Here is a 27,142-nt window from a genome sequence, read left to right on the forward strand (position 1 = left end):
GCATGCTATTTGTCTTAGTGAATCAAGCCCTATGTCTGTTATAACAGCATGAATGGGCCAGTTGTTGCAATCATGACTAGGGATGATCAATGAAAGGCAAATAATGCAGAGTTGATGCAGGTTTATACAGATTTTGAATGCAAATGTATGCAGCTTGAAAAGGGACCAATTAATTTAAACTTTGGTGGTATTTGATTGGCCCATTTTCAAGCTGCATATATTTGCTTCCAGAATCTTCAAACTCCGGCACCAACTTGGGAATTATTTGTATCTCATTGATCATCCCTAATCAAGGCAACTGCTGAAACTTGTGAAATCCCATAACAGCTGTCTATCACTGAACCAATGGAACCACTTGGAGCTCTTTCATGTGTCCAACAAGCTTATGCTCTTGTGTTATTGTATGTGCTTTTGTTGGTGCACCTTTTCGTGCTAGTTTTTGTTTTTACCTCCTATGAACTCTGAAATGCGCACATTTCTCCCCAGAATAAAAAGCATGCAGTGCTTTTTTTTTTTTAAATGCAAACAGTGCAAAATAATGCGAGTGTGAATGCTAAAATAACACGTGCAATTGCTCCCAGTAATGGTGGCCATACATGGTACAATTTTTTCATCCAATCTTACCAATTCTATGAAGTATAAGGGAACTGCCTGAATTATCCTTTCAGTATATTCACTTAATTTACCCTTATACTACATAGAAATGGTAAGATTGTATGAAAAAAAATTGTACCATGTATGGCCACCATAAGAAGGACTGAAGCTTATAGTAGTGAAACAACTTGTATTATGCAAAATTTGAGAACTGGTTAAAACTGCCTTATTCTTCTCTGGAGATTGCATTACCTGGAAAAACGAGAATATTCACATACGTAAAGCAGTATGATATTTTATTTAACATAGACACAAATCTATCAACACTATAAAGGAATCTCTGTGCACATTACATTTCCTTGCTCATCTCATATGTATGTTTAAATATTATTTATCACCTCACTTAAGGATATTATTATTACTAAATACATTGTGTGACTTCCTTGTTGTGAACTAAACTGAAGTACGTTTCTTGCTCTTACGTGGGTGGACCAGGTTTTCATTACTTCGGTATTTTGTCTTTGTTTCTATAATAAAGGAATTCTGTATCTACTTTCTTCTTGATTCAGAAACTTTGGTGTTGATTTAAAAAGTGCATCTCATAAATGTTCTCTTATATTTCAGCACTTTCTAAGTTAAAATACTATCATTTGAAATAGGTTGTTTCTGATTAACTAAACTTCCAAATCACTTTTCTCATCTTAAGGTGCGTACACACGCACTACTAAAGAGAACGACGGGTCCGTCAGACCCTCCAGCTGGGCGGTCGTTCTCCCGACAGTAGTGCATGTGTACTGTTTGTCTGCAGACTGATGAGGCTGTTTCTGAACGATCCGCTGAGTGATCTGCCCTGCACATCAACTCACCAATCCAGATGGCCAACTTCTTTGAAGAAGCCCTCCCCACCCACTGCGTAACGTCATCTCCCCCTCTCTACCATATAGCAACAGTACGCGTCATCAGCTACACAGCTGACACGCCTCTGTACTGACTGGCCCAGCTATGTCATCCAAGGGCGATACAAATCAAAGGTGTGTATGCGCCATAAGGCCTGATACACACAATACAAATTTTGCATTGTTCGATACTTCCAACATGTCGAATCTGCTTCCGATTGAAAAAGGGATTTTGTGGATTACCGATCTCAAATTCAATCCCTTTCTTGATCAGAAGCAGATTGGACATGTTAACGTCTTCCAGGCCTTAAACTGAGAAATGGCTAATAAAAATTAGTTATTCACAAAATTAGTTATGGAGAAAAACCCAATGTATTTGAGAAAACTACAGTTGTCTTAAAGAGACTCTGTAACAAAAATGGCATGCTTTGTTCTACCATCCTACAAGTTCCTAAACCTATTGTAATGTGCTTTGGCTTACTGCAGCACTTTCTACTATCACTGTCTCTGTAATAAATCAATGTATCTTTTCCCTGTCGGACTTGTCGTCCTGTGTCTGGAAGGCTGCCAACTCTTCCGTGCTGATCTGCTATGCACACCCCTCTCCAGGCCCCTCTATGCACACTCCAGTGTGTGTGTTATTTACATAAGCCAGCAGCGTCTCTGCTATCTGATATCAGTGAAAGAGAGCTGGATAAAAATCATCCTCTGTTAGGCTGTGAAAGGAACTGGCTGACACATACTGAGGAATTACAAACACAGGCACAGGCAGAGCTGTCTGCAGGAAGCCTGTTACTCTTCCATGCATGAGAGCTGCAGGGGACAGAAGGTAAACACACAAATGATCTCTTGAGATTCAAAAGGAAAGATGTATACAGCCTGCTTGTGTATGGATGTATTTTCTATGTGTGGACATACTGTACATCAACCTACTTCCTGTTTTGGTGGCCATTTTGTTTGTTTATAAACAAACTTTTTAACCACTTTACCCCCGCCCGTACGAATTTCTCCGTCCCTTTTTCCATCCTTTAACCCCCAGGGACGGAGAAAGCCGTACTTTCCGCGCTCCTGCCGCTGCCCACGCTCCCGCTCGCTTTAGCGCGCATTCCCGCGGGTAAACACGCCGCTGGCCGCTCGCCCGGAGATCAATGAACGGGAAAATCTATTTCCGTTCGTTGATCTAAGCCCCGCAATGATCCGCTGCTTTTCCGCTAAGCAGCGCGATCATTGTGAAAAAAGAAAACTTACCCAGCCTCCTACTACTTCCTCCTGGAGGTCGCATTAAACAAAAAGTTACTGGGGCCATCTTGTGGCCAAATAGTAAAACTACACCCTAAACATTTTTCACAAACAAATGAATTAGTTATACACAAAAAATTAACTCAATACCTCCCACACTCCCCATTTTTATTTTTTTTTTTTTTTTGTAGTAAAAAAAAAAAATTAAAAAATTTACAATAAAAAAAAATAAAATACATAAATAGTTACCTTAGGGACTGAACTTTTTAAATATTTATGTCAAGAGGGTATAACACTGTTACTTTATAAACTATGGGCTTGTAATTAGGGATGGACGCAGAACTGAAAAAAATGCACCTTTATTTCCAAATAAAATATTGGCGCCAAACATTGTGATAGGGACATAATTTAAACGGTTTTATAACTGGGACAAAAGGGCAAATAAATTTAATGGGTTTTAATTACAGTAGCATGCATTATTTAAAAACTATAATGGCCGAAAACTGAAAAATAATTAATTTTTCCCCACATTTTTCCTATTTTCCCATTAAAACACATTTAGAATAAAATAATTCTTGGCATAATGTCCCACCTAAAGAAAGCCTAATTGGTGGCGGAAAAAACAAGATATAGTTCATTTCATTTTGATAAGTAATGATAAAGTTATAGACAAATGAATGGAAGGAGCGCTGAAAGGTGAAAATTGCTCTGGTGGTCAGGGGGTAAAACCCCTCAGTGGTGAAGTGGTTAAAACAGTTTTTGACTACTTTTAATGTGGCGAGGAGCGGCGAAATTGTGACAGAGGGGAATAGGAGATGTCCCCTAACGCACTGGTATGTTTACTTTTGTGCGATTTTAACAATACAGATTCTCTTTAAAGAAAACCTGAACTGAAAATTAAAAGTCAAAATAAGCATACACAAGTCATATTTACCTTCCATGTACTCTACTTCTCAGTGTCTTTCTCCTGTCCTGCGTCTTATTTGTTGACTGTGATCAAGGGAATTTTTCGTCCTCCATTTTGAAAATGGCCATTACCCATAACAGCTTTCTGGTCAGCACATAGTTAAACTGTAACATCGCCCACTTGAGCCATAGGGAAACATGGACATTACCTGGTACATCAGTTTTCCTCTCAGCTATAACTGACAGCAACTGATATTTTACTGACAGCAACTGATATATTTCAGATCTGACAAAATATTGTCAGAACTGGAAGGGATTATTGTCAGAAGAAAATGGTGAGCTTCTGAGAGGAACTGATGGCAAGGTAACTATGTAATGTTCATTTGAAGTTACCTCATGTGTTTATTTTAAATATTTTTACTCAGTACAGGTTCTCTTTAAGGCATGTACACACGCCCAAAAAAAGCGCACGACTAACCCGACAACATAACTGATGGCACGATCAAGCGACTGCATGATTTGTATTTTCCGCGCACCACCAACTGAACAACCAACTCATTTGCATACTGCGCACGCAAGCAGAACGATGGACTGCACAATATGGCTGCATTTATAACAAGTACAAGTTGTTCCAATCACTTACACACACGTGGCCAACTGCTCGATATCAGCCCAACAGTCATGGGAGTCGATCTGCCAGTTGGATCAGGCAAACCGGCTGTTATCAGTCACTCGTTTAGTCGTTTGTCATGCATACACGCCCAACTATCATCTAACAGACCAAGTTTGGACTATAGTTTGGCGGAAAAGTTGTACATGTGTACGGGCCTTTGCAAACTGAATTAACTTTATTATGTGCCACAAAAAGAAAAGGCCTTTTTCATGAATTAGCTTTGTAATAAAATTCCATTGCCCTTATTAAAGTCACTCTTTCTCGTAAGTTTTCTCCTGTTTAAAATAACTTTTCAACACTGCAATTGTAAAGGTAGGTGAAAAAGCACTGTCAACATTGTCCTGAGTACCTATTTTCTTGCTTGCTGGTTGCTTAAAAGGCATTGTATTGAGAAGGTGTGAAAATATCATCTAGGAGAAAACTCAGGATAAAAAGTGAACTGAATAAGGGCCCACATCTCTGAATAAAACACAGTGGCTTACCAATGTATTACTTTGAGTCTTAAGTGCAGTTAAATCCATTAAGTGTTCGTCATCATTGTCTGATTCTTCTTCCTGAAAATGATAATCTATTATTACCCTTTAATAAGTATTTACATTCAATCAAACATAAAATAAAGAAAATTATTGTCTGTGTTACTATATAATAATTAAGTGTGAGTGATGTAATCATTCTTCATGTGTCGTGACCCAATCGCAGGTTTGTGTGAGGAAGAATTGATGACTTTTCCCTTTTGTGCTGTGTGTGATGATGTAATCTCGTAAGTGTGCAGAGTTAAGCCTCATCTACACACGTAGATGAGGCGGCGATGTGGCTAAGATCCGACAGGACGGATCTCCCCACCGCCGATTCCCTGCTCGCTCCCTGCGAGGGGACAATGGCAGGGAATCAAGCGGAAGATAAGCGGCACCGGCGGGGACGAGTGGTGTATCGAATGCGGCGCACGCGCGGCGAGCGGGGACGCGGAAGAGGCGATCCGGTGGCTAATCGAGCCGCCGGATCGGTGCCTCATCTACCCGTGTAGATGAGGCTTTAGGCTACATACACACTTGAGATTAAAAAAAAAGTCTTTGGAAAAGGCAAGATCACAGACCAATTTTACCCATTCCATGTAGTATGAGAGCCATACTCTACACAGTCTATTCTATTGAGCTGAACTCCCTATCAGATAAAAATCTTTGCTAGATGCTGGACACAAAGATGCCCGTACACATTCAACAGATCAGTATCTGCAAAAGATCTGTTCCTGCAAAAGATCCATTCCTGCAAAATGCATTCATAGTCTATGATGATATCTGCTTGTAGGGGCCCCCAGTGGCTACAAGAGGAAAAAAAAATTCAAATCGGCCTTATAGTTTTTGAGAAAATCGATTTTAAAGTTTCAAAGGAAAAAAAATACACATTTAAAAACCTGCCGACTTTAATGGTTAATAGCAAATCCACCTTAAATGCTAGAAATCCTAAATTTGGAGGATATGTTAAGGAGATCATTAGGAATAAAAGGAAAAAAACAATTTTTCAAAAAGATGTTATAGTTTTTGAGAAAATCGATTTTAAAGTTTCAAAGGAAAAAAAATACACATTTAAAAACCTGCCGACTTTAATGGTTAATAGCAAATCCACCTTAAATGCTAGAAACCCTAAATTTGGAGGATATGTTAAGGAGATCATTAGGAATAAAAGGAAAAAAACAATTTTTCAAAAAGATGTTATAGTTTTTGAGAAAATCGATTTTAAAGTTTCAAAGGAAAAAAAATACACATTTAAAAACCTGCCGACTTTAATGGTTAATAGCAAATCCACCTTAAATGCTAGAAACCCTAAATTTGGAGGATATGTTAAGGAGATAATTAGGAATAAGAGGAAAAAAACAATTTTTCAAAAAGATGTTATAGTTTTTGAGAAAATCGATTTTAAAGTTTCAAAGGAAAAAAAATACACATTTAAAAACCTGCCGACTTTAATGGTTAATAGCAAATCCACCTTAAATGCTAGAAACCCTAAATTTGGAGGATATGTTAAGGAGATCATTAGGAATAAGAGGAAAAAACAATTTTTCAAAAAGAGGTTATAGTTTTTGAGAAAATCGATTTTAAAGTGTCGAAGGAAAAAAGTATACTTTTAAATGCGGTAAATGTCACTTTTAGTAGCAAACCTAACGGTAGTGTAATTTTACATGCATCAAACAAAAGCGCAATAAATTTCCTGACGGGGTTTCCAGGGGGTCCATACACAGCCACAGCGCTTTGGCCAGGGATCGCTATACAGCCGCAATATGGCTGTATGAAGATCCCTGGCATTTTTTTCCTATTTCCCCCCCCAAAAAATTTATGTTTAGAGTGTGGGAATTTTTTTTTTTTTTTTAATTATGTGGGGTCCCCCCTCCTGAAACTTTTTAACCCCTTGTCCCTCATGCAGGCTGGAATAGCCAGAATGTGGAGCTCCGACCGATTGGGACTTCACACCCTGACTATACCAGCTGCAAAAAAAGGTCCCCTAATGCCGATTTTTGTTCCGGGGTATATGTTGGGGGGGGGGGGGCAGGTTTATTTTGCCCTGGGGCCCCATTGTTGCTTAAACCGGCTCTGCATACACACCTTGTTTGGCAGACATTCATCTGCATATCTGACAATCATCTGCAGATCTGAAGATCCATCCTGGTGGATCTGATCTGCAGATGAATGTCTGTTAAACAAGGTGTGTATGAGGCTCTGAAGATATCATAGACTATGAATGCATTTTGCAAGAACGGATTTTTTCAGGAACTGATCTTTTGCAGGTACTGATCTGTTTAATGTGTACAGCATCTTTGTGTGCAGCATCTTGCGAAGATTTTTATCTGATGTGGAGTTCAGCTCCATAGAATAGACTGTGTAGAGTATGGCTCTCATACTACATGGAATGGGGTAAAATTGGTCTGTGATCTTGCCTTTTTAAAAAGACTTATCTCAAGTGTGTATATAGCCTAAGGCCTGGTTCACACGACAAGAACTTTTTCTAAGTGCTTGTGATTTTAAAAGTTTTTGGTAATGTAATGCTATGCGTGTGATCTCACCTGAGCAATGTGATTTTATAAAAATCCCCCATAGCATTGCATTAGCAAGAGCTTTTCAACTCACTAGGGCTAAAAAAGCTCTTGAAGTGTGAACCAGCACTAAGGGCTAGTGCACACCAAAATCGAAATAGCATTCGCTTGGCGATTGCGATTTTGTGAAGCGATTTTCAGAGTTATTTTTAAATGAACAAGCGTTTTTACTCAATCATTCAAGCTGAATCGCTCCAAAAAAAAAAAAAAAAGAAAATGCTACATGCAGTATGTTTGCAATTTTGAAAAAAAAAAAAATCACAAATCTGCTGTGGGAACACTCTCATAGGGTAACATTAGCCAAGTGCTTTTCAAAGTGCTCAGAAGAGCTCTTGGTGTGCACCAGCCCTAACAGTTGGACAAGCCAGGAACAGAAGAGGCCACCCAAAAGAGTGGCTGGGAGGCAAGAACAGTAAGGATGCAGGGGTCAAGTGGTGCGTGGACGCAGGTGGACGACGTCCTCTTGCTTTTTTCAGAGGGTGGACGCCGTCCACCCTGGCATTTGTGGAGGGGAGCAGCGCAGTGGAAGGAGAGCTGTGAGCAGCGGTGGGGAAGGGGGGCCATCTTCCCCCTCACCTTGGGGCTCTCCATCCCTCGCTCTCCCCTCCAGAACTAACGTGTGGGCGGCTAGCAGTGGGCGGGACTTACCTCTTCCTCGTTCCGGCGCCGTATCTGCGTGCCGCTGCTCTGGTCTGGACCAGAATAGCGGCAGTGGAGTGCTCGCGCCGGAAGGAAGAGGTAAGTCTTGCCCGCTGCTAGCAGTCCACACGTTAGTTCTGGAGGGGAGAGCGAGGGATGGAGAGCCCCAAGGTGAGGGGGAAGATGGCCCCCCTTCCCCACCGCTGCCCACAGCTCTCCTTCCACTGCGCTACTCCCCTCCTGCTGGGGGGACACCTGACTACATATATACTGGGCACATGTACCCCTGCCTACATATACTGGGCACATATACCCCTGGCTACATATACTGGGCACATATATCCCTGGCTACATATACTGGGACATATACCCCTGACTACATATACTGGACACATATACACCTGGCTACATATACTGGACACATATACCCCTGGCTACATATACTGGACACATATACCCCTGGCTACATATACTGGACACATATACCCCTGGCTACATATACTGGACACATATACCCCTGGCTACATATACTGGACACATATACCCCTGGCTACATATACTGGACACATATACCCCTGGCTACATATACTGGACACATATACCCTGGCTACATATACTGGGCACATGTACACCTGGCTACATACACTGGGCAACTATACCTCTGGCTACATATACTGGGGACTACTATACTCATGGCTACTTATACTGGGGACACCTATAGACCTGGCTACCTATGCTGGGGGTACATATTTTGGGGGAACTGCTGTCAGATTATCTGCATTTTTGTGGAACCGCTGTTATGTATTTTGGGGAACAGCTGCCAGATTATGTGTATGTTAGGGGAACGGCTGCTGCTAGATTACGTGTATTTTGGGGAACTGCTGCCAGATTGAGTGTATTTGAGGGACCACTGCTGCCAGATTATATGTATTTTGGGTGTTACGTGTATTTTCGGTGATCCGCTGCCAGGTTTCGCGTATTTTGGGGAACTGCTTCCAAATTATGTGTATGTTGGGGGAACTGCTGCTGCCAGATTGTCTATTTTGGGGGAACCACTGCCATATTATCTGTATTTTGGAGGAATTTCTACCAGATTATGTGTCTTTTTGGTGAAATGCTGTCAGATTACATCTATTTTTGGGGGATACACTACGGCAGAGCTCAAACTTCCCCGGCAGACCTTTTACATCACTGCTAAGTTCATTTATATTTGGCCCCACCCATGACCACGCCCATGTTATGCTTGACCACGCCTATTATTTGGTGCGCTACGCGCGGCGCAGGGGTTTTCCTGGTGAGTCCACTCACCTCTTTTCCCAGGACTAGACCCCTGTAAGGATGTTTAAATGCAGCTTTACTTTACCTGAAAAGACCACTTCAAATGGAAGTTTACACAACACAATTTTGGACAGCATATCAACTTATGATATTTTTTACCCTTGTAATTAAACTATGCATAAGGGTTCCCTTAGTTCTGAATACAGTCAACAAAGCTGTTGCCTCATTGAGCTAACAATGTGAAATCTGACTGGCTGAAGAAACATGCTAAATACTAGAGACTAGGAGTATCAGTTATGAGGGGTCATAACTTAACTGTGCCAACTAGAAAATAGGTATGGTCAATGAGATGCAAATAATTTCAAGTTGATGCAGCATTATGGAAATATATGCAGCTTGAAAATGAACCAATCAAATCCTGCTGAGGTAAAATTCAATGTGTCAATTTTCAAGCTGCATAAAGTTGCATATAACATTTGCATAATCCTGCATCTACTTGAAATTATTTGCATCTCATTAACCATCCCTACAAGAAACCCCCTTTAAAATAAAAACTTTTATCAAACTGGTAATGCTTACAACAATTTCCTCTTCAAATTTATTTAATGTCAGCTCTGCATCATCTTCCAATACAACTTCTTCATCAGTTTTTTCTGAAGGATATGTAGGCCTATAGAGGAAAAAGCCAGAATCAGAAAACCGAGTACAATGGAGACAATAGATGTGCAGCGTCTTTTTGGTGGGTGCTCCACCCGGCCGATTATCCTGGCTACCTACCTGTCATACTGCAACCCTCCAATTGGTCAGTAGTCACAGATGGTCTTAGGAGTATGTACAGCATTACAAAGTCGCATATAGACTTGAGTGGCTGGTGATGCCGAAACTCTACTATTAGTTTTCCTAATGCCAAACACTAGCACCCCCTAACTAAGCAAACCCCTTTCAAGTCACCTAACATTAACCTCCTCACACCGAAGCATACCGCTGTCTATGGTTATTAACCACTTAATGACAAGGTGACTTACAAAAACGTCCTGCTAGAGCCTCTTAATGGCTCCAGGACATTTTATAAGTCAAATAGTGCTGCTGTCGCTGTGCGCGCTCCTGTGCGTGCATTCCCGCACGCGTGCACACTCCTGCTTGTGCATTCCTGTGCACGTGCACGTGAAAATAGTGAGAGAAAAAAAAACACCATAGAAAAAAAATACATCTTTATTTCCAAATACTATATTGTCACCATACTTTGTACTAGGGACATAATTAAAATCTTGTAATAACCAGAACAAATAGGCAGATAAAATGTGTGGGTTTTATGCATAGTAGCAGTGTTTATATTAAAACTATAGGGGTTGATATTGGAGAAATAGTGTATTTTTTCATTTTTTCCTTGTTTTTCCCTTTAAAATGCATAGAAAATAAAGTAATTACTAAAAACAAATATCAACCCCAAAAAGCCCAATTTGGTGGTGAAAAAAACAAGATATAGATAATTTCATTGTGATTAGTAGTGATTAAACTATTGGCAAATGAAAGGGATGAGCACAGAAAGCTCTTGTCCGTTAGGGTAAAAACCCCTTTGGGTTGAAGTGGTTAAGCATTACAAAGCTAGGGAGATCTACAGTACTACCATGGGCTCAACAGAGCTGTAACACAGGCAGGGGTGAGCCTGGGGTGCCTGGCACCTGGGTGCAAGATGTTCTCCGCCTATGGGAGTGGTTAAATTAACCGCGCCTAACCACATAACCACACCCATGTCCATAATCATTATGTGGGCAGCATTCACCAGAAAATAATCATTATGTGGGGAGCATTCACCAGAAAATAATCGCAATGTAGGGAGCATTCACCAGAAAATAAATTGTTATATGGGGAACTATCACCAGAAAATAATCGTTATGTAGGGAGCTATCACCAGAAAATAATCGTTATGTGGGGAGCATTCACAAGAAAATAATCGTTATGTGGGGAGCATTCACAAGAAAATAATCGTTATGTGGGGAGCATTCACCAGAAAATAATCGTTATGTGGGGAGCAGTGCTGTGGAAAAAAAAATCACTCACCTGGCCGGCCTCTGACGTGCAGCTCCCCGACGATCCTCCGCGCTGACAGGCAGAATGCTGGAGACACAAATAGTCTCCAGAGCAGGGCTTTGGCAGCCATCTTGCCGTAGCCCTGCTCTGCCTCCCCACAGCAGGGAGATGAAACGGGCGGCCAGCAGCGGGGAAGAGCGCAGCGCAGAAGGAGGGGACCCAGGTGAGGGAATCTGTCCCCCCTCCCCGCGGCTGTCCTCACCCCTCCTAGCGCTGCTCTTCCCCCACCATGGGGGGTCGTGGCGACACCCCCTTGGGTGTCAGTCACCCGGGGCGCCACGCCCCCCTGCGCCCAATGGACGCGGCTAGAGGGAGGGAGGGTGCGGCGGACAGAGGGGGTGAGCGGCGGCCGTGCGGCGCCTGACAGAGAGAGGCGCCTGGGTGCAATGCACCCGCAGCACCCGCCCAGGCGCGGCCCTGAACACAGGTTATGATGGCTAGAAAGCTGGCTGAGGTTTGGGGTCTTGGGACTGAGGTGCAATACAGGGGCATTAGACAGTTGAAGAGCACTTAAAAACTGTAGCAATGTATGAGGAGCACAGCACATTGTGATGCAACGTTAGTCCCAATGAAAAATTACAGCACAATGCACCAAAAAAAAGAGTCACAACGGACATTAATGCAGCATTAACGGTGCACACAGTAGATACAATGAAAAGTATGCTTCCCGGTATCTGTAAAGTGTGCAATTAGAAGTAACGCACTGCAGCAGTGCATTACAATAACGCAACATTTACAACACGATGCAAACGTTGCATAGCCTTAAAGGTAATCTGAAGTGAAAATAAACTTAAGATATAATGAATTGTATGTGTAGTACAGCTAAGAAATAGAACATTAGTACCAAAGGTATGAGTCTCATATTGTTACCAGTACAGGAAGAGGTAGCCACCCTGGCGGTATGGACGAGCTGAGCTGCTAAATGTTACAGAGGGGGTTAGGAGAAGACAACTAACAGGCTGGTATGTATATTTATGTAAGATTTTCACAGTACAGATTCTCTTTAATGTGAGTGAGGCAGGGAGGTTAAACAGGAAAACAATCAATGTCCCAAACAACTACACATCAGTTATAGTCTATAGTTCCTTTACAAGATTTGCATCATGTTATTCAATGAAAAAGTAAACTAAAGCTCAATAGTTATAACAACAGCAACTATTAACATTGAACGCTACTGTTACACATGTTGATGTAAAATAAAGGAAATCTCACTTTTTCCAGTTAAAGCTTGCATGCTTTAAGACTTCTTCAGACAGAAAATCCAGAACATAACACACTTGCTCTCCATAGCCTGCCTTTAATTTAGAAGGGGGGAAGTCAGCCGTGCCACCCTGAAAAATCAAAGAAAAATATGATTCAGGGGCTGAAAAAAAATGCAGATTTTTTTCCCTTTGTTTTTCTAGCTGGCTGATTTACCCACTAGCTTATTTTCATTCACAATTTTTACAACACAAACGAGACAGGCAACAGCAAGATATACAGGCGGGCAGACGTAACTATATACAGTCCTAGGTGTAGGCATAACATCACCGCCTAGACTTTTAGGTACCAATGGGACCTTGCAAACATGAATGCTGAAACTGTCCTACAAGTCATGGCCATCACATTACATTGTTACTCTTCATCTTGCTTCTTTATCCATCTTTTCTTTTGGAAAAATGAAGCAGATGGATGAGCGATCTCAGCTAAAGCAAGACAGAGGGAAACTGAAGGTTCTTTCATATGTTATGGCCAAAGCCAGAAGTGTGGCCAGTTCCCAAATTGGCCAGCCAATGTGGGAAGTGGCCAAGAGATGTGCCCAAGGTCAGATGTAAGAGAATACATCGAACCTTGACTGGTGAGGTGACAAAAGTGTTTTCTTCAGAATGCGTCACCTGCAGGCTTATGCCTAACACTGACCTTCACCTCTCAAGTGCCTAACACTAATCTCCACTCTGCGCTGCCTATTAATATCCTTCCCTCTCCTCTGCTTAAAATGAACCTCCCTCTCTAGTGCCTAACATTAACCTAGCCTCTTCTGTGCCTACCACTATCCACCTCCTCTCCTCTGCCTAATCCTAACCTTACCAACTCCAGAGATTTTTTTATGTCCAAGAAAGTGACGGAACACCTGGCAAATAGTGAAATGACAGGAAAGCCATTTTGCACATTGGCCAGCCAATTTGGCTGGTGATCTTACAAGTAAACTGGCCATTTTGGGAAATGGCCACCCAGTTTCTACTTTGGCTTCTGGCTGTAACATATTCGGCCAATACAACTGCTTACATTGGCTTGGGAAAACTATTGTAATCTGTATGGTACACACCATTGTTCATTTTGGAATACCTTCTCAAGAGAAATGTGTTTTTTTTGTTTTTTTTTTTTATTGTCAGGAGAAGAATCACCTATTGGGTTGCATCTTCCTTGCTGGTAGCTATTGTTCATCCTCACACATCCTGCTTTAGATCATTCTGCAGACCTGGCTACCATGAGATAGATTGAGGGTTTAGGAACAAGAAGCAGATTTCACCAATGGAGTATCTAAAGGGCACCACTGGTAACACTTGCTGGACTGAGATCTTTATTGGTTACAAACTTCATAACTTAACAAGAGCAAGAAGAATACAGCCAAATACAATCCCGAATGACTGGATATAACCATTACCTCACACACTTTACACACTTTGCCATTTGTGCTACTCTCACTGACAAGTAGTGCAACCAAGGATTTGAGACCCCCATATCACTGCTGTCTAAACTAAGCTATGTCCACAGTCACAGCAGAGATAACAGATAAGAGAAAGATGTTATGGCAAGAAAACATGCTAGATAAATGTCCCCCGATGGGGATTGGGACCTGATCATTGCTGGACTGAGCCTGTACAGACACGTAGTTAGGCTGGGGGCTAACAACCTGTTTTCTTACAATCTGGGGGGGGGGGGAGCGGAGGGTCGACAGAGCAGCACAGGTGTAAGGTCAAGTGGCAGGTAGGGTGAGTTAAGAGAACAAAGCTATTGGCCATCACTTGGCCAAATTGATCCACAGAGTCAGTCATTGTCTTGCGTCTTTAATGTAGTGTCTGTATGGATCTTTAAGGGTTGAGCGATATAGTGAAGCAGGTCCTCTGCATACATATAGATTTATACACAGATATACACAGAGACTCTCTGCATACCAGCCACACACATGCAGTCTACTTAAAATACAGCTAAAGTCAGTTAACCCTTTCGGGACCAGACAGCGATGGCCTCTTAAGGACCAGAGTCGTCATTTCCCATCTGTCCCGAAATTCTGCGAAAGCTCTGGTGTCACTGAGACACCAGAGTGAGCAAGGGCAATGACGGAACAGCGGCGCCAAGGGCAGGGACAGCGGGAGTACGTGGTGGTGATTAGTTGGAATCTATGTGCTACCGCTAGCCGCTACCAGCAAGACGTAGATTCCAACCACTTTGGTCCAGAAGCGGTTAAGGTAAGATAAATAAAGAGTTAAGTTAGATAACGAGAGAAATCATGAGGTAAGTCAGTTAAGGAGAGATAAATTGTGAGTTAATAAGTAAGGTAAGATACTGTAATTCAATGGAAAAGCTTTGTGAAATAACCACATCATTTTAGCCTAATCTTTCGAAATATTTTCATTACATTTATTATTTATGTTTTAATAAAAGTAAATACAGTTTAAAAGACGAATGGCATCTGACAATTTTATATAAAAGGGGTATGTACTGGAAAACATTCTGTGAACAAAGTGTTATGGAGTTCTCGGATGATACTTCCTGGAAAGCGATACTTACAAATGAACGAAGCTCAGTGAGAATTTTGGAAATGGTGGCATTCGGGTCATCATATTCTTGTGGCTCTTCGAAATGGTGGCCAGCTTTATTTATAAGCCAAGCAGCAAGTGTGCAGAACATGAAGAACTGCTCCCCGGGGTTTGTAGGCACAGCAAAATACAACCTATTAAATAAATAACAAATGTGCATTATAGAAGCCTGTCATTTACCTGAGGTTTAATATTTACTATTATCAAATTTCCCATGAGGTGATGGACTAGTCCAAAACCTGTCAGATTTTCACTATATCTACTCTAAGTGACAGCAATATAGGAAAAATTTTTTTTACAGTGGTTTGCAAAAGTATTCGGCCCCCTTGAAGTTTTCCACATTTTGTCATATCACTGCCACAAACATGAATAAATTTTATTGGAATTTCACGTGAAAGACCAATACAAAGTGGTGTACACGTGAGAAGTGGAACGAAAATCATACATGATTCCAAAGATTTTTTACAAATCAATAACTGCAAAGTGGGGTGTGCATAATTATTCAGCCCCCTGAGTCAATACCTTGTAGAATAACCTTTTGCTGCAATTACAGCTGCCAGTCTTTTAGGGAATGTCTCTATCAGCTTTGCACATCTAGAGACTGAAATCCTTGCCCATTCTTCTTTGCAAAACAGCTCCAGCTCAGTCAGATTAGATGGACAGCATTTGTGAACAGCAGTTTTCAGATTCTCGGTTGGATTTAGATCTGGACTTTGACTGGGCCATTGTAACACATGGATATGTTTTGTTTTAAACCATTCCATCGTTGCCCTGGCTTTATGTTTGGGGTCATTGTCCTGCTGGAAGGTGAACCTCCGCCCCAGTCTCAAGTCTTTTGCAGACTCCAAGAGGTTTTCTTCAAGATTGCCCTGTATTTGGCTCCATCCATCTTCCCATCAACTCTGACCAGCTTCCCTGTCCCTGCTGAAGAGAAGCACCCCCAGAGCATAATGCTGCCATCATCATATTTGACAGTGGGGATGGTGTGTTCAGAGTGATGTGCAGTGTTAGTTTTCCGCCACACATAGCGTTTTGCATTTTGGCCAAAAAGTTCCATTTTGGTCTCATCTGACCAGAGCACCTTCTTCCACATGTTTGCTGTGTCCCCCACATGGCTTGTGGCAAACGGGACTTCTTATGCTTTTCTGTTAACAATGGCTTTCTTCTTGCCACTCTTCCATAAAGGCCAACTTTGTGCAGTGGACAACTAATAGTTGTCCTATGGACAGATTCCCCCACCTGAGCTGTAGATCTCTGCAGCTCGTCCAGAGTCACCATGGGCCTCTTGACTGCATTTCTGATCAGCGCTCTTCTTGTTCGGCCTGTGAGTTTAGGTGGACGGCCTTGTCTAGGTAGGTTTACAGTTGTGCCATACTCCTTCCATTTCTGAATGATCGCTTGAACAGCGCTCTCCGTGGGATGTTCAAGGCTTTGAAAATCTTTTTGTAGCCTAAGCCTGCTTTAAATTTCTCAATAACTTTATCCCTGACCTGTCTGGTGTGTTCTTTGGACTTCATGGTGTTGTTGCTCCCAATATTCTCTTAGACAACCTCTGTGGCCGTCACAGAGCAGCTGTATTTGTACTGACAATAGATTACACACAGGTGCACTCTATTTAGTCATTAGCACTCATCAGGCAACTGACTGCACTCAGACCAAAGGGGGCTGAATAATTACGCACACCCCACTTTGCAGTTAGTTATTTGTAAAAAAAAATTTGGAATCATGTATGATTTTCGGTCCACTTCTCACGTGTACACCACTTTGTCTTTCACATGGAATTCCAATAAAATTGATTCATGTTTGTGGCAGTAATATGACAAAATGTGGAAAATTTCAAGGGGGCCGAATACTTTTGCAAACCACTGTATGGTGCATTTTAACCACTTGAGGACCGTGGGCTTTACCCCCCTTAGGGACCAGGCACTTTTTCCATTCAGACCACTGCAGCTTTCACGGTTTATTGCTCGCTCATACAACCTACCACCTAAATGAATTTTGGCTCCTTTTCTTGTCACTAATAAAGCTTTCTTTTGGTGCTATTTGATTGCTGCTGCGATTTTTACTTTTTATTATATTCATCAAAAAAGACATGAATTTTGGCAAAAAATTTATTTTTTTAACTTTCTGTGCTGACATTTTTCAAATAAAGTAAAATTTCTGTATACATGCAGCACGAAAAATGTGGACAAACATGTTTTTGATTAACCACCCTGGCGTTCTGATTAAATCGCCAGGGTGGCTGCGGGAGGGTTTTTTTTGAATAAAAAAAAAACTATTTCATGCAGCCAACTGAAAGTTGGCTGCATGAAAGCCCACTAGAGGGCGCTCCGGAGGCGATCTTCCGATCGCCTCCGGCGCCCAGAATAAACAAGGAAGGCCGCAATGAGCGGCCTTCCTTGTTTTGCTTACATCGTCGCCATAGCGACGAGCGGAGTGACGTCATCGACGTCAGCCGACGTCCTGACGTCAGCCGCCTCCGATCCAGCCCTTAGCGCTGGCCGGAACTTTTTGTTCCGGCTACGCTGGGCTCAGGCGGCTGGGGGGACCCTCTTTCGCCGCTGCTCGCGGCGAATCGCCGCAGAGCGGCGGCGATCAGGCAGCACACGCGGCTGGCAAAGTGCCGGCTGCGTGTGCTGCACTTTATTTCATCAAAATCGGCCCAGCAGGGCCTGAGCGGCAGCCTCTGGCGGTGTTGGACGAGCTGAGCTCGTCCAGACCGCTCAGCAGGTTAAAAAAAAAACCCATTCAGCCTATATTTATTGGTTTGGGTAAAAGCTATAGCGTTTACAAACTATGGTGCAAAAAGTAAATTTTCCCATTTTCCAGCATCTCTGCCTTTTCTGACCACCTGACATGTTTCATGAGGGGCTAGAATTCAAGGATAGTATAAATACCCCCCAAATGAGCCCATTTTGGAAAGAAGACATCCCAAAGTATTCACTGAGAGGCATAGTGAGTTCATAGAAGATATTATTTTTTGTCACAAGTAAGCGGAAAATTACACTTTGTGACAAAAAAAAAAAAAATTCCATTTCTTCTAACTTGCGACAAAAAAAAAAATGAAATCTGCCACGGACTCACTATGCTCCTCTCGAATACCTTGAAGTGTCTACTTTCCAAAATGGGGTCATTTGTGGGGTGTGTTTACTGTCCTGACATTTTGGGGGGTGCTAAATTGTAAGCACCCCTGTAAAGCCTAAAGGTGCTCATTGGACTTTGGGCCCCTTAGCGTACTTAGGGTGTAAAAAAGTGCCACACGTGGTATTGCCGTACTCAGGAGAAGTAGTATAATGTGTTTTGGGGTGTATTTTTACACATACCCATGCTGGGTGGGAGAAATATCTCTGTAAATGACAATTGTTTGATTTTTTTTTACACACAATTGTCCATTTACAGAGAGATTTCTCCCACTCAGCATGGGTATGTGTAAAAATACACCCCAAAACACATTATACTACTTCTCCTGAGTACGGCGATACCACATGTGTGGCACTTTTTTGCACCCTAACTGCGCTAAGGGGCCCAAAGTCCAATGAGTACCTTTAGGATTTCACAGGTCATGTTTGTTTCAAGACTACTCCTCACGGTTTAGGGCCCCTAAAATGCCAGGGCAGTATAGGAACCCCACTAATGACCCCATTTTAGAAAGAAGACACCCCAAGGTATTCCGTTAGGAGTATGGTGAGTTCATAGAAGATTTTATTTTTTTGTCACAAGTTAGCGGAAATTGATTTTAATTGTTTTTTTCACAAAGTGTCATTTTCCGCTAACTTGTGACAAAAAATAAAATCTTCTATGAACTCACCATACTCCTAACGGAATACCTTTGGGTGTCTTCTTTCTAGAATAAGGTCATTTGTGGGGTTCCTATACTGCCCTGGCATTTTAGGGACCCTAAACCGTGAGGAGTAGTCTTGAAACCAAATGTCGCAAAATGACCTGTGAAATCCTAAAGGTACTCATTGGACTTTGGGTCCCTTAGCGTACTTAGGGTGTAAAAAAGTGCCACACATGTGGTACCGCCGTACTCAGGAGAAGTAGTATAATGTGTTTTGGGGTGTATTTTTACACATACCCATGCTGGGTGGGAGAAATATCTCTGTAAATGACAATTGTTTGATTTTTTTTTTTACACACAATTGTCCATTTACAGAGAGATTTCTCCCACCCAGCATGGGTATGTGTAAAAATACACTCCAAAACACATTCTACTACTTTTCCTGAGTACGGCGGTACCACATGTGTGACACTTTTTTGCAGCCTAGGTGCGCTAAGGGGCCCAACGTCCTATTCACAGGTCATTTTGAGGCATTTGTTTTCTAGACTACTCCTCGCGGTTTAGGGCCCGTAAAATGCCAGGGCGGTATAGGAACCCCACAAGTGACCCCATTGTAGAAAGAAGACACCCCAAGGTATTCGGTTAGGTGTATGGCGAGTTCATAGAAGATTTTATTTTTTGTCACAAGTTAGTGAAAAATGACACTTTGATTTTTATTGTTTTTTTTTCACAAAGTGTCATTTTTCACTAACTTGTGACAAAAAATAAAATCTTCTATGAACTCGCCATACACCTAACCGAATACCTTGGGGTGTCTTTTTTTCTAAAATGGGGTCACTTGTGGGGTTCCTATATCCCGCCCTGGCATTTTATGGGCCCAAAACCGTGAGTAGTCTGGAAACCAAATGTCTCAAAATGACTGTTCAGGGATATAACCATCTGCAAATTTTGATTACAGGTGGTCTATGAGGGGCGAATTTTGTGGAACCGGTCATAAGCAGGGTGGCCTTTTAGATGACAGGTTGTATTGGGCCTGATCTGATGGATAGGAGTGCTAGGAGGGTGACAGGAGGTGATTGATGGGTGTCTCAGGGGGTGTTTAGAGGGGAAAATAGATGCAATCAATGCAATGGGGAGGTGATCGGAAGGGGGTCTGAGGGTTTGGCCGAGTGATCAGGAGCCCACACAGGGCAAATTAGGGCCTGATCTGATGGGTAGGTGTGCTAGGGGGTGACAGGAGATGATTGATGGGTGTCTCAAGGTGTGATTAGAGGGGGGAATAGATGCAAGCAATGCACTGGCGAGGTGATCAGGGCTGGGGTCTGAGGGCATTCTGAGGGTGTGGGCAGGTGATTGAGTGCCCTAGGGGCAGATAGGGGTCTAATCTGATAGGTAGCAGTGACAGGGGGTGATTGATGGGTAATAAGTGGGTGTTTAGGGTAGAGAACAGATGTAAACACTGCACTTGGGAGGTGATCGGACGTCGGATCTGCGGGCGATCTATTGGTGTGGGTGGGTGATCAGATTGCCCGCAAGGGGCAGGTTAGGGGCTGATTGATGGGTGGCAATGACAGGGGGTGATTGATGGGTGATTGACAGGTGATCAGTGGGTTATTACAGGGAAGAACAGATGTAAATTTTGCACTGGCGAATTGATAAGGGGGGGGGGGGGGGGTCTGAGGGCTATCTGAGCATGTAGGCGGGTGATTGGGTGCCCGCAAGGGGCAGATTAGGGTCTGATCTGATGGGTAACAGTGACAGGTGGTGATTGATGGGTAATTAGTGAGTATTTAGGGTAGAGAACAGATGTAAACACTGCACTTTGGAGGTGATCTGACGTCGGATCTGCGGGCGATGTATTGGTGTGGGTGGGTAATCAGATTGCCCGCAAGGGGCAGGTTAGGGGCTGATTGATGGGTGGCAGTGACAGGGGGTGATTGACAGGTGATTGATAGGTGATGGACAGGTGATTGACAGGTGATCAGGGAGATAGATGCATACAGTACACAGGGGGGGGGGGGTCTGGGGGGGGGTCTGGGGAGAATCTGAGGGGTGGGGGGGGGGTGATCAGGAGGGAGCAGGGGGCAGTTTAGGGAATAAAAAAAAAATAGCGTTGACAGATAGTGACAGGGAGTGATTGATGGGTGATTAGGGGGGTGATTGGGTGCAAACAGTGGTCTGAGGGGTGGCCAGGGGGGGGGGGGGGAAATCAGTGTGCTTGGGTGCAGACTAGGGTGGCTTCAGCCTGCCCTGGTGGTCCATCGGACACTGGGACCACCAGGGCAGGAGGCAGCCTGTATAATACACTTTGTATACATTACAAAGTGTATTATACACTTTGTATGCAGCGATCCGGGTGCTAGTAACCCGCCGGCGCTTACGAACGGCCGGCGGGTTACAGCGCGAGGTGGGCGGAGCCAGTCCCCGGCGGCCGATCGCATCACGAATGACGCGATTGCGCCGCCCATGCCCCTACAAGGACCGCCGCCTCTGTGCATGCAGCGGTCCTTGCGGGGTCCACTTCCCGGCCGCCTCTGTGTGTTGGGCGGTCGGGAAGTGGTTAACCTATGAATAATGTACATCTTATATGTATGCATACACATGTATTTTAAAAGGAACACTACTGCAAATAATTGTAAAATTTAAAATGCGTATTAATAAGAAGTACATTTCTCCCAGAGTAAAATGCACCATAAATTACTTTTCTCCTGTGCTGTAAACACTTACAGTATTCAAACATTACTTATAGAGTGCGCTACCCCTTCCCAATGTTCAATAGCTCCACACAAGTCCTTTTCTGGCACGTCCTCCACTGTTTACCGTCCAGTATTCAGGTACTCCAACCGTATTTACCCGTTGTTTGTAAATTCACATATGTAAAAAGAAAGAGAAAAACAGACAAGAAATCATAGTGCGATCCGTTTGTATCGAAACCTTGTAGGGACCTTCACCCTATGGGGTCCACTTGTGATTTTTATAGTGGGATCACCTCTATATCTGTGACCATTTAGCCAACAATTAGCACGCTCACCTTGCTGCCGGGCTGCCCAGCCCCACAGACAGCAACAGCACTCAAGGGTTAACCAGTTCCTTTTCAGCAGTTGGTGACTCATCCAATCTCAAACAAAGCAGTAAAATAATATCATAGTGCAATATTGTCTCCACAACAACTGGAATCTTATATCAGTTCACATCTATTTTTCTCCTGCTCACCCTTTATTCCTGCTGTCCACGCTCACAGACAGCTGTCCACGCTTATGGGTGTGCAGTCTCAACCTCACTGGCTATACTCAGATTCCACCTCCACACTCTGATGGCAGGATGTTAGGCATATATCTATAGGCTAAAACACTTCCAATAGTGTAAAATCCACGATTTATTGTATAAAAGTTAAGAGTTATACTCACAAACATCAGATAAAAAGCGCATTTAGGTTTAAAACACTCAGGGGACGTCTCCTCCTGCTGCTGGTCGCTTCCCTTCCTGGTCGCTTCCCTTCCAGGCAGAGCCAGGAAGGGAAGCGACCAGCAGCAGGAGGAGACGTCCCCTGAGTGTTTTAAACCTAAATGCGCTTTTTATCTGATGTTTGTGAGTATAACTCTTAACTTTTATACAATAAATCGTGGATTTTACACTATTGGAAGTGTTTTAGCCTATAGATATATGCCTAACATCCTGCCATCAGAGTGTGGAGGTGGAATCTGAGTATAGCCAGTGAGGTTGAGACTGCACACCCATAAGCGTGGACAGCTGTCTGTGAGCGTGGACAGCAGGAATAAAGGGTGAGCAGGAGAAAAATAGATGTGAACTGATATAAGATTCCAGTTGTTGTGGAGACAATATTGCACTATGATATTATTTTACTGCTTTGTTTGAGATTGGATGAGTCACCAACTGCTGAAAAGGAACTGGTTAACCCTTGAGTGCTGTTGCTGTCTGTGGGGCTGGGCAGCCCGGCAGCAAGGTGAGCGTGCTAATTGTTGGCTAAATGGTCACAGATATAGAGGTGATCCCACTATAAAAATCACAAGTGGACCCCATAGGGTGAAGGTCCCTACAGGGTTTCGATACAAACGGATCGCACTATGATTTCTTGTCTGTTTTTCTCTTTCTTTTTACATATGTGAATTTACAAACAACGGGTAAATACGGTTGGAGTACCTGAATACTGGACGGTAAACAGTGGAGGACGTGCCAGAAAAGGACTTGTGTGGAGCTATTGAACATTGGGAAGGGGTAGCGCACTCTATAAGTAATGTTTGAATATTTGAGATGTACATGTAGCATCTGTTTCAAATTGCAGCAGGCCTTGATATAGAGGGGAGGGTGATAACAGGGGAGCGCAATTGAAAGACTATATAGTGAAACACTTACAGTAGGCACTACAAATCTGACAGATTTTGCACTAGTCCATCACTCCATGAGGTGTTTTCAGGGGCGGACTGACAACTCATGGGGCCCCCGGGCAATAGGAGATTATGGGGGCCCCATACCAGTGTTTCCCACCTTTCACGTTATATTTTTACAGACTAAGATATAATAATTTACTGACAACAGTAAATATGTTATATTTTATACTGATAAAAACCCCTGTGCCACGCGTAGAGCGGCATGCCAAAAAATGGGTGTGGTCACGCAACAGAATATGGGTGGGGCAAAATATACATGACCTTAGCAGTGGTATAAATGGTCTGCTGGGGAAGCTTGAACTCTGCCATAGTGTTTCCCCGCAAAATACATGTAATCTGACAGCATTTCCCTGAAAATCCATGCAATTTGGCAGAGGTTCTTCCAAATACAGATAATATGGCAGTCGTTCCCCCAAAATAGACGTTATCTGGCAGCAGCGGTTCCCCCAAATACACATAATTTGGCAGCGGCTCCCCAAAATATGCATAATCTGGCAGCGGATCACCGAAAATACATGTAGCAGCAGTGGTTCCCCCAAAATACACAGAATCTGGAAGCAGCAGTTCCCCCATTATACACAATCTGGCAGCGGTTCCCCAAAAATACACATAATCTGGCAGCAGCAGTTCCCCAAAAATATTTAATCTGGCAGCAGTTCCCCCAAAATAGGTGCCCCCAGTATAGGTAACCAGGTCAAAAGGTATCCCCAGTGGAAGTAACCAGGTCTATAGGTTTTCCCAGTGCAGGTATCCAGGACTATAGGTGTCCCCAGTATAAGTAGCCTAGTCTACAGGTGTCCCCAGAATAGATAACCAGGTCTATAGATGTCCCCATTTAAGATAGCCAGGTCTATAGATGTCCCCAGTATAGGTAGCCAGGTCTACAGGTGTCTCCGGGATAGGTAGCCAGGCCTATAGGTGTCCCCAGTACAGATAGCCAGGTCTATAGGTGTCCCCAGTACAGAGAGCCAGGTCTATAGGTGTCTCCTGTATAGATAGCCAGGTCTTTAGGTGTCCCCTGTATATGTAGCCAGGTGTATAGGTGTCCCCAGTATAGCCAGGTCTATAGGTGCCCCCAGTATATACAGCCAGGTCTATAGGTGACCCCAGTATATGTAGCTAGGTCTATAAGTGCCCCCAGTATATGTAGTCAGGTGTATAAGTGCCCCCAGTATATGCAGCCAGGTGTATAGGTTTCCCCAGTATATGCAGCCAGGTGTATAGGTGTCCCCAGTATAGCCAGGTCTATAGGTGCCCCCAGTATATGTAGCTAGGTCTATAAGTGCCCCCAGTATATGTAGTCAGGTGTATAAGTGCCCCCAGTATATGCAGCAAGGTGTATAGGTCTCCCCAGTATATGCAGCCAGGTGTATAGGTCTCCCCAGTATAGCCAGGTCTATAGGTGCCCCCAGTATATGTAGCCAGGCTTGTAGTGTCTCCAGGAGGGGAGACAGCCAGTGAAGGAGGGCGATTTGCATAGCAGCGGAGAAGGGGGGAAGTTCCCCCCCTTCCCTCACCTTGGGGCCCCCCTTCCTGGCTCTCCCCTCCAGAATCGGTAAAGTGTCGGCGCAGCGGCTGACAGCGGGCGGAGACTTACCGCTGTTCAGCCACCGGAGGGAGCGCTGATCTGTGTGCCACTAGTCTGGGCGAGAAGCCCAGACTAGTGGCACACAGATCAGCGCTCCCTCCGGTGGCTGAACAGCGGTAAGTCTCCGCCCGCTGTCAGCCGCTGCGCCGACACTTTACCGATTCTGGAGGGGAGAGCCAGGAAGGGGGGCCCCAAGGTGAGGAAAGGGGGGGGAAGTTCCCCCCTTCTCCGCTGCTCTGCCCATCACCCTTCTTCGCTGGCTGTCTCTCCTCGTGCTCAGGGCTCTCTGGCAGGCCCCCCCTGACCACGGGCCCTAGGTCCGTGCCCGAGTGCCCTAATGGTCAGTCCGTCCCTGGCTATTTTCAGCGATATACCCGAAAGGATCTATATAATGATGTTGGCCAGCCTCCCTACTTGTCTGCACATTATTGTGGCAGTTGGACTGAGCGAATGTCATTCAACTAATGGTTTTGAAAATAAAGAAAAGCCTGAGAATCCCCATGAGGAGATAGACTAGTCCTAAACATGTCAGATCCGTCAGACTTTTACTGCTTATTGTAGGTGACAGCAAGATAGGAAAAATGTAATTTATAGTGCATTTTACTTTAGAACAAATGTACATATTATACATATGTATACACATGCAATTGAAATTTTACAATTTACAAGAGCCAAAGCGACATGCTGCTGTGACACAGGAACTAGTAGTTAAATGACAACACACAGATAGGGTTTTGTAATACAGCCCACACTTTACCCACCTGGATATCGGCCTCATGTTGTGCCTTTTCAATACTTCTTCTTCATACTTAAGCAATTTCAGTTTCTCCAGCAAATCTTCCATAAGAACAAAAACCTGGAATGCAGCCCCTGGGCTACGGTCATCTTCTTCCATCTTTGTGCTCTCTTCTGCCTTTGCAGGTTAAACTTAGGTTACTTTGTCCAGGGTTCAGAGTATAGTTCTTTTCACCCACTCTAAACATTTGGATATAATAAATAATGTTAGGCATACAGAAGTCTGCATATTCTCAAATGATCTGCCCTAAAAATCAGGCATGCAGCCAAATGTTAAAGAATGTATCATACTATGAACCACATGCAATTACCCTTTTCTCCTAAGTTTTCTCCTAGGATATAATTTTTCATCCTCTCTTTAAAATACTTTTTCAGCACTCTGCAGTTGAAAAAGTATCAGAAAGTAGTTAGAAAGGCACTATCAACATTATTTTGAGTATTTTCTTGCTTCTTGGTGATTTAAAACCATTGTATTGATAAAAGTATGAAAATATCACATAGGAGAAAACTCAAGGAGAAAAACGTAATTGCATATGGGCCTATATTTGATAAAAAGACACAAACACTTACCCTCCCCCCCCCCCCCCCCCCCGAATCCTCAGTTTCATATCTATTAAAGCTGGTTAATCAAAATGATCGATGGAATCCTAATTATTCTGGTTTGTATGCACAGTCATGCAAATTATTTACAGCTTGAACTAGGCCAATCAAAATCAACAGGAAGTGAATTTCAAGGTACATACAATTGGCTTGCAAGATGGAATTATTAGCATATCATTTACCATTTCTACTGGTCAGAGGATTCAAAGAAAAGGGGGGGGAGGGGTCTCATTAGCATATTAGTTACACTATACTATTGTAGTTAGACTTTAATTTTGATGCTTCTAAAGGTAGCCACACACCATACAATTTTTTAAATATCTGTTCAATTTAAGAGTTGCAATACATTTTTCTGACTGATTGTAACATTTCAAAAATATGACCAATGTACCACACATGTATGTTCAATTTTTCCCTAATTATGATAAAAATGATTGGAAACTATGACAAAATTGCTAGGGTGTATATATTAATAAATTGACAATCTAACACACACCATACAATCTTTAGAAAGATTGAAGAAAAATATCTGGCATTCCGGACCGATAAAAATAGAAGAAAACAGGAAATCCGATCGGATTTTTCAGACAAATGAAAAAAAAAAGCTTTCGTTTTTTGGGAGATCCGCTCGTTTTTATCAAATTGCTGTAAAATCGGATCATTTTATTATATTGTGGGTGGCCACCTTTAGTTAAAAAAATGCTGTATAGATCACCCAAGGAGCCTACATTATATAGTCATTAAGGCTGGTTTCACAGTGGGACGTTA

The 27,142-nt window shown here is 43.1% G+C and overlaps 1 protein-coding gene across 4 annotated transcripts in view; it reads right to left on the reverse strand.

The window, feature by feature from the left end:
* Window positions 1-27,142, reverse strand: part of IFT57 (intraflagellar transport 57) — a 69,692-nt gene that overhangs the window by 41,093 nt on the left and 1,457 nt on the right. For all 4 annotated transcript variants that reach the window (XM_068268462.1, XM_068268461.1, XM_068268463.1 and 1 more), the window contains exons 2-6: window positions 25,741-25,954; window positions 15,173-15,335; window positions 12,614-12,732; window positions 9,890-9,980; window positions 4,791-4,862 (exon numbers count right to left, since the gene is read on the reverse strand). In XM_068268462.1, the coding sequence (XP_068124563.1) occupies window positions 4,791-4,862; window positions 9,890-9,980; window positions 12,614-12,732; window positions 15,173-15,335; window positions 25,741-25,874 (579 nt within the window). In that variant the 5' untranslated portion in view covers window positions 25,875-25,954. The remainder of the gene's footprint in view (window positions 1-4,790; window positions 4,863-9,889; window positions 9,981-12,613; window positions 12,733-15,172; window positions 15,336-25,740; window positions 25,955-27,142) is intronic.

This window comes from Hyperolius riggenbachi, chromosome 2 (assembly GCF_040937935.1).
Source record: "Hyperolius riggenbachi isolate aHypRig1 chromosome 2, aHypRig1.pri, whole genome shotgun sequence".
Classification (NCBI taxonomy): domain Eukaryota; kingdom Metazoa; phylum Chordata; class Amphibia; order Anura; family Hyperoliidae; genus Hyperolius; species Hyperolius riggenbachi.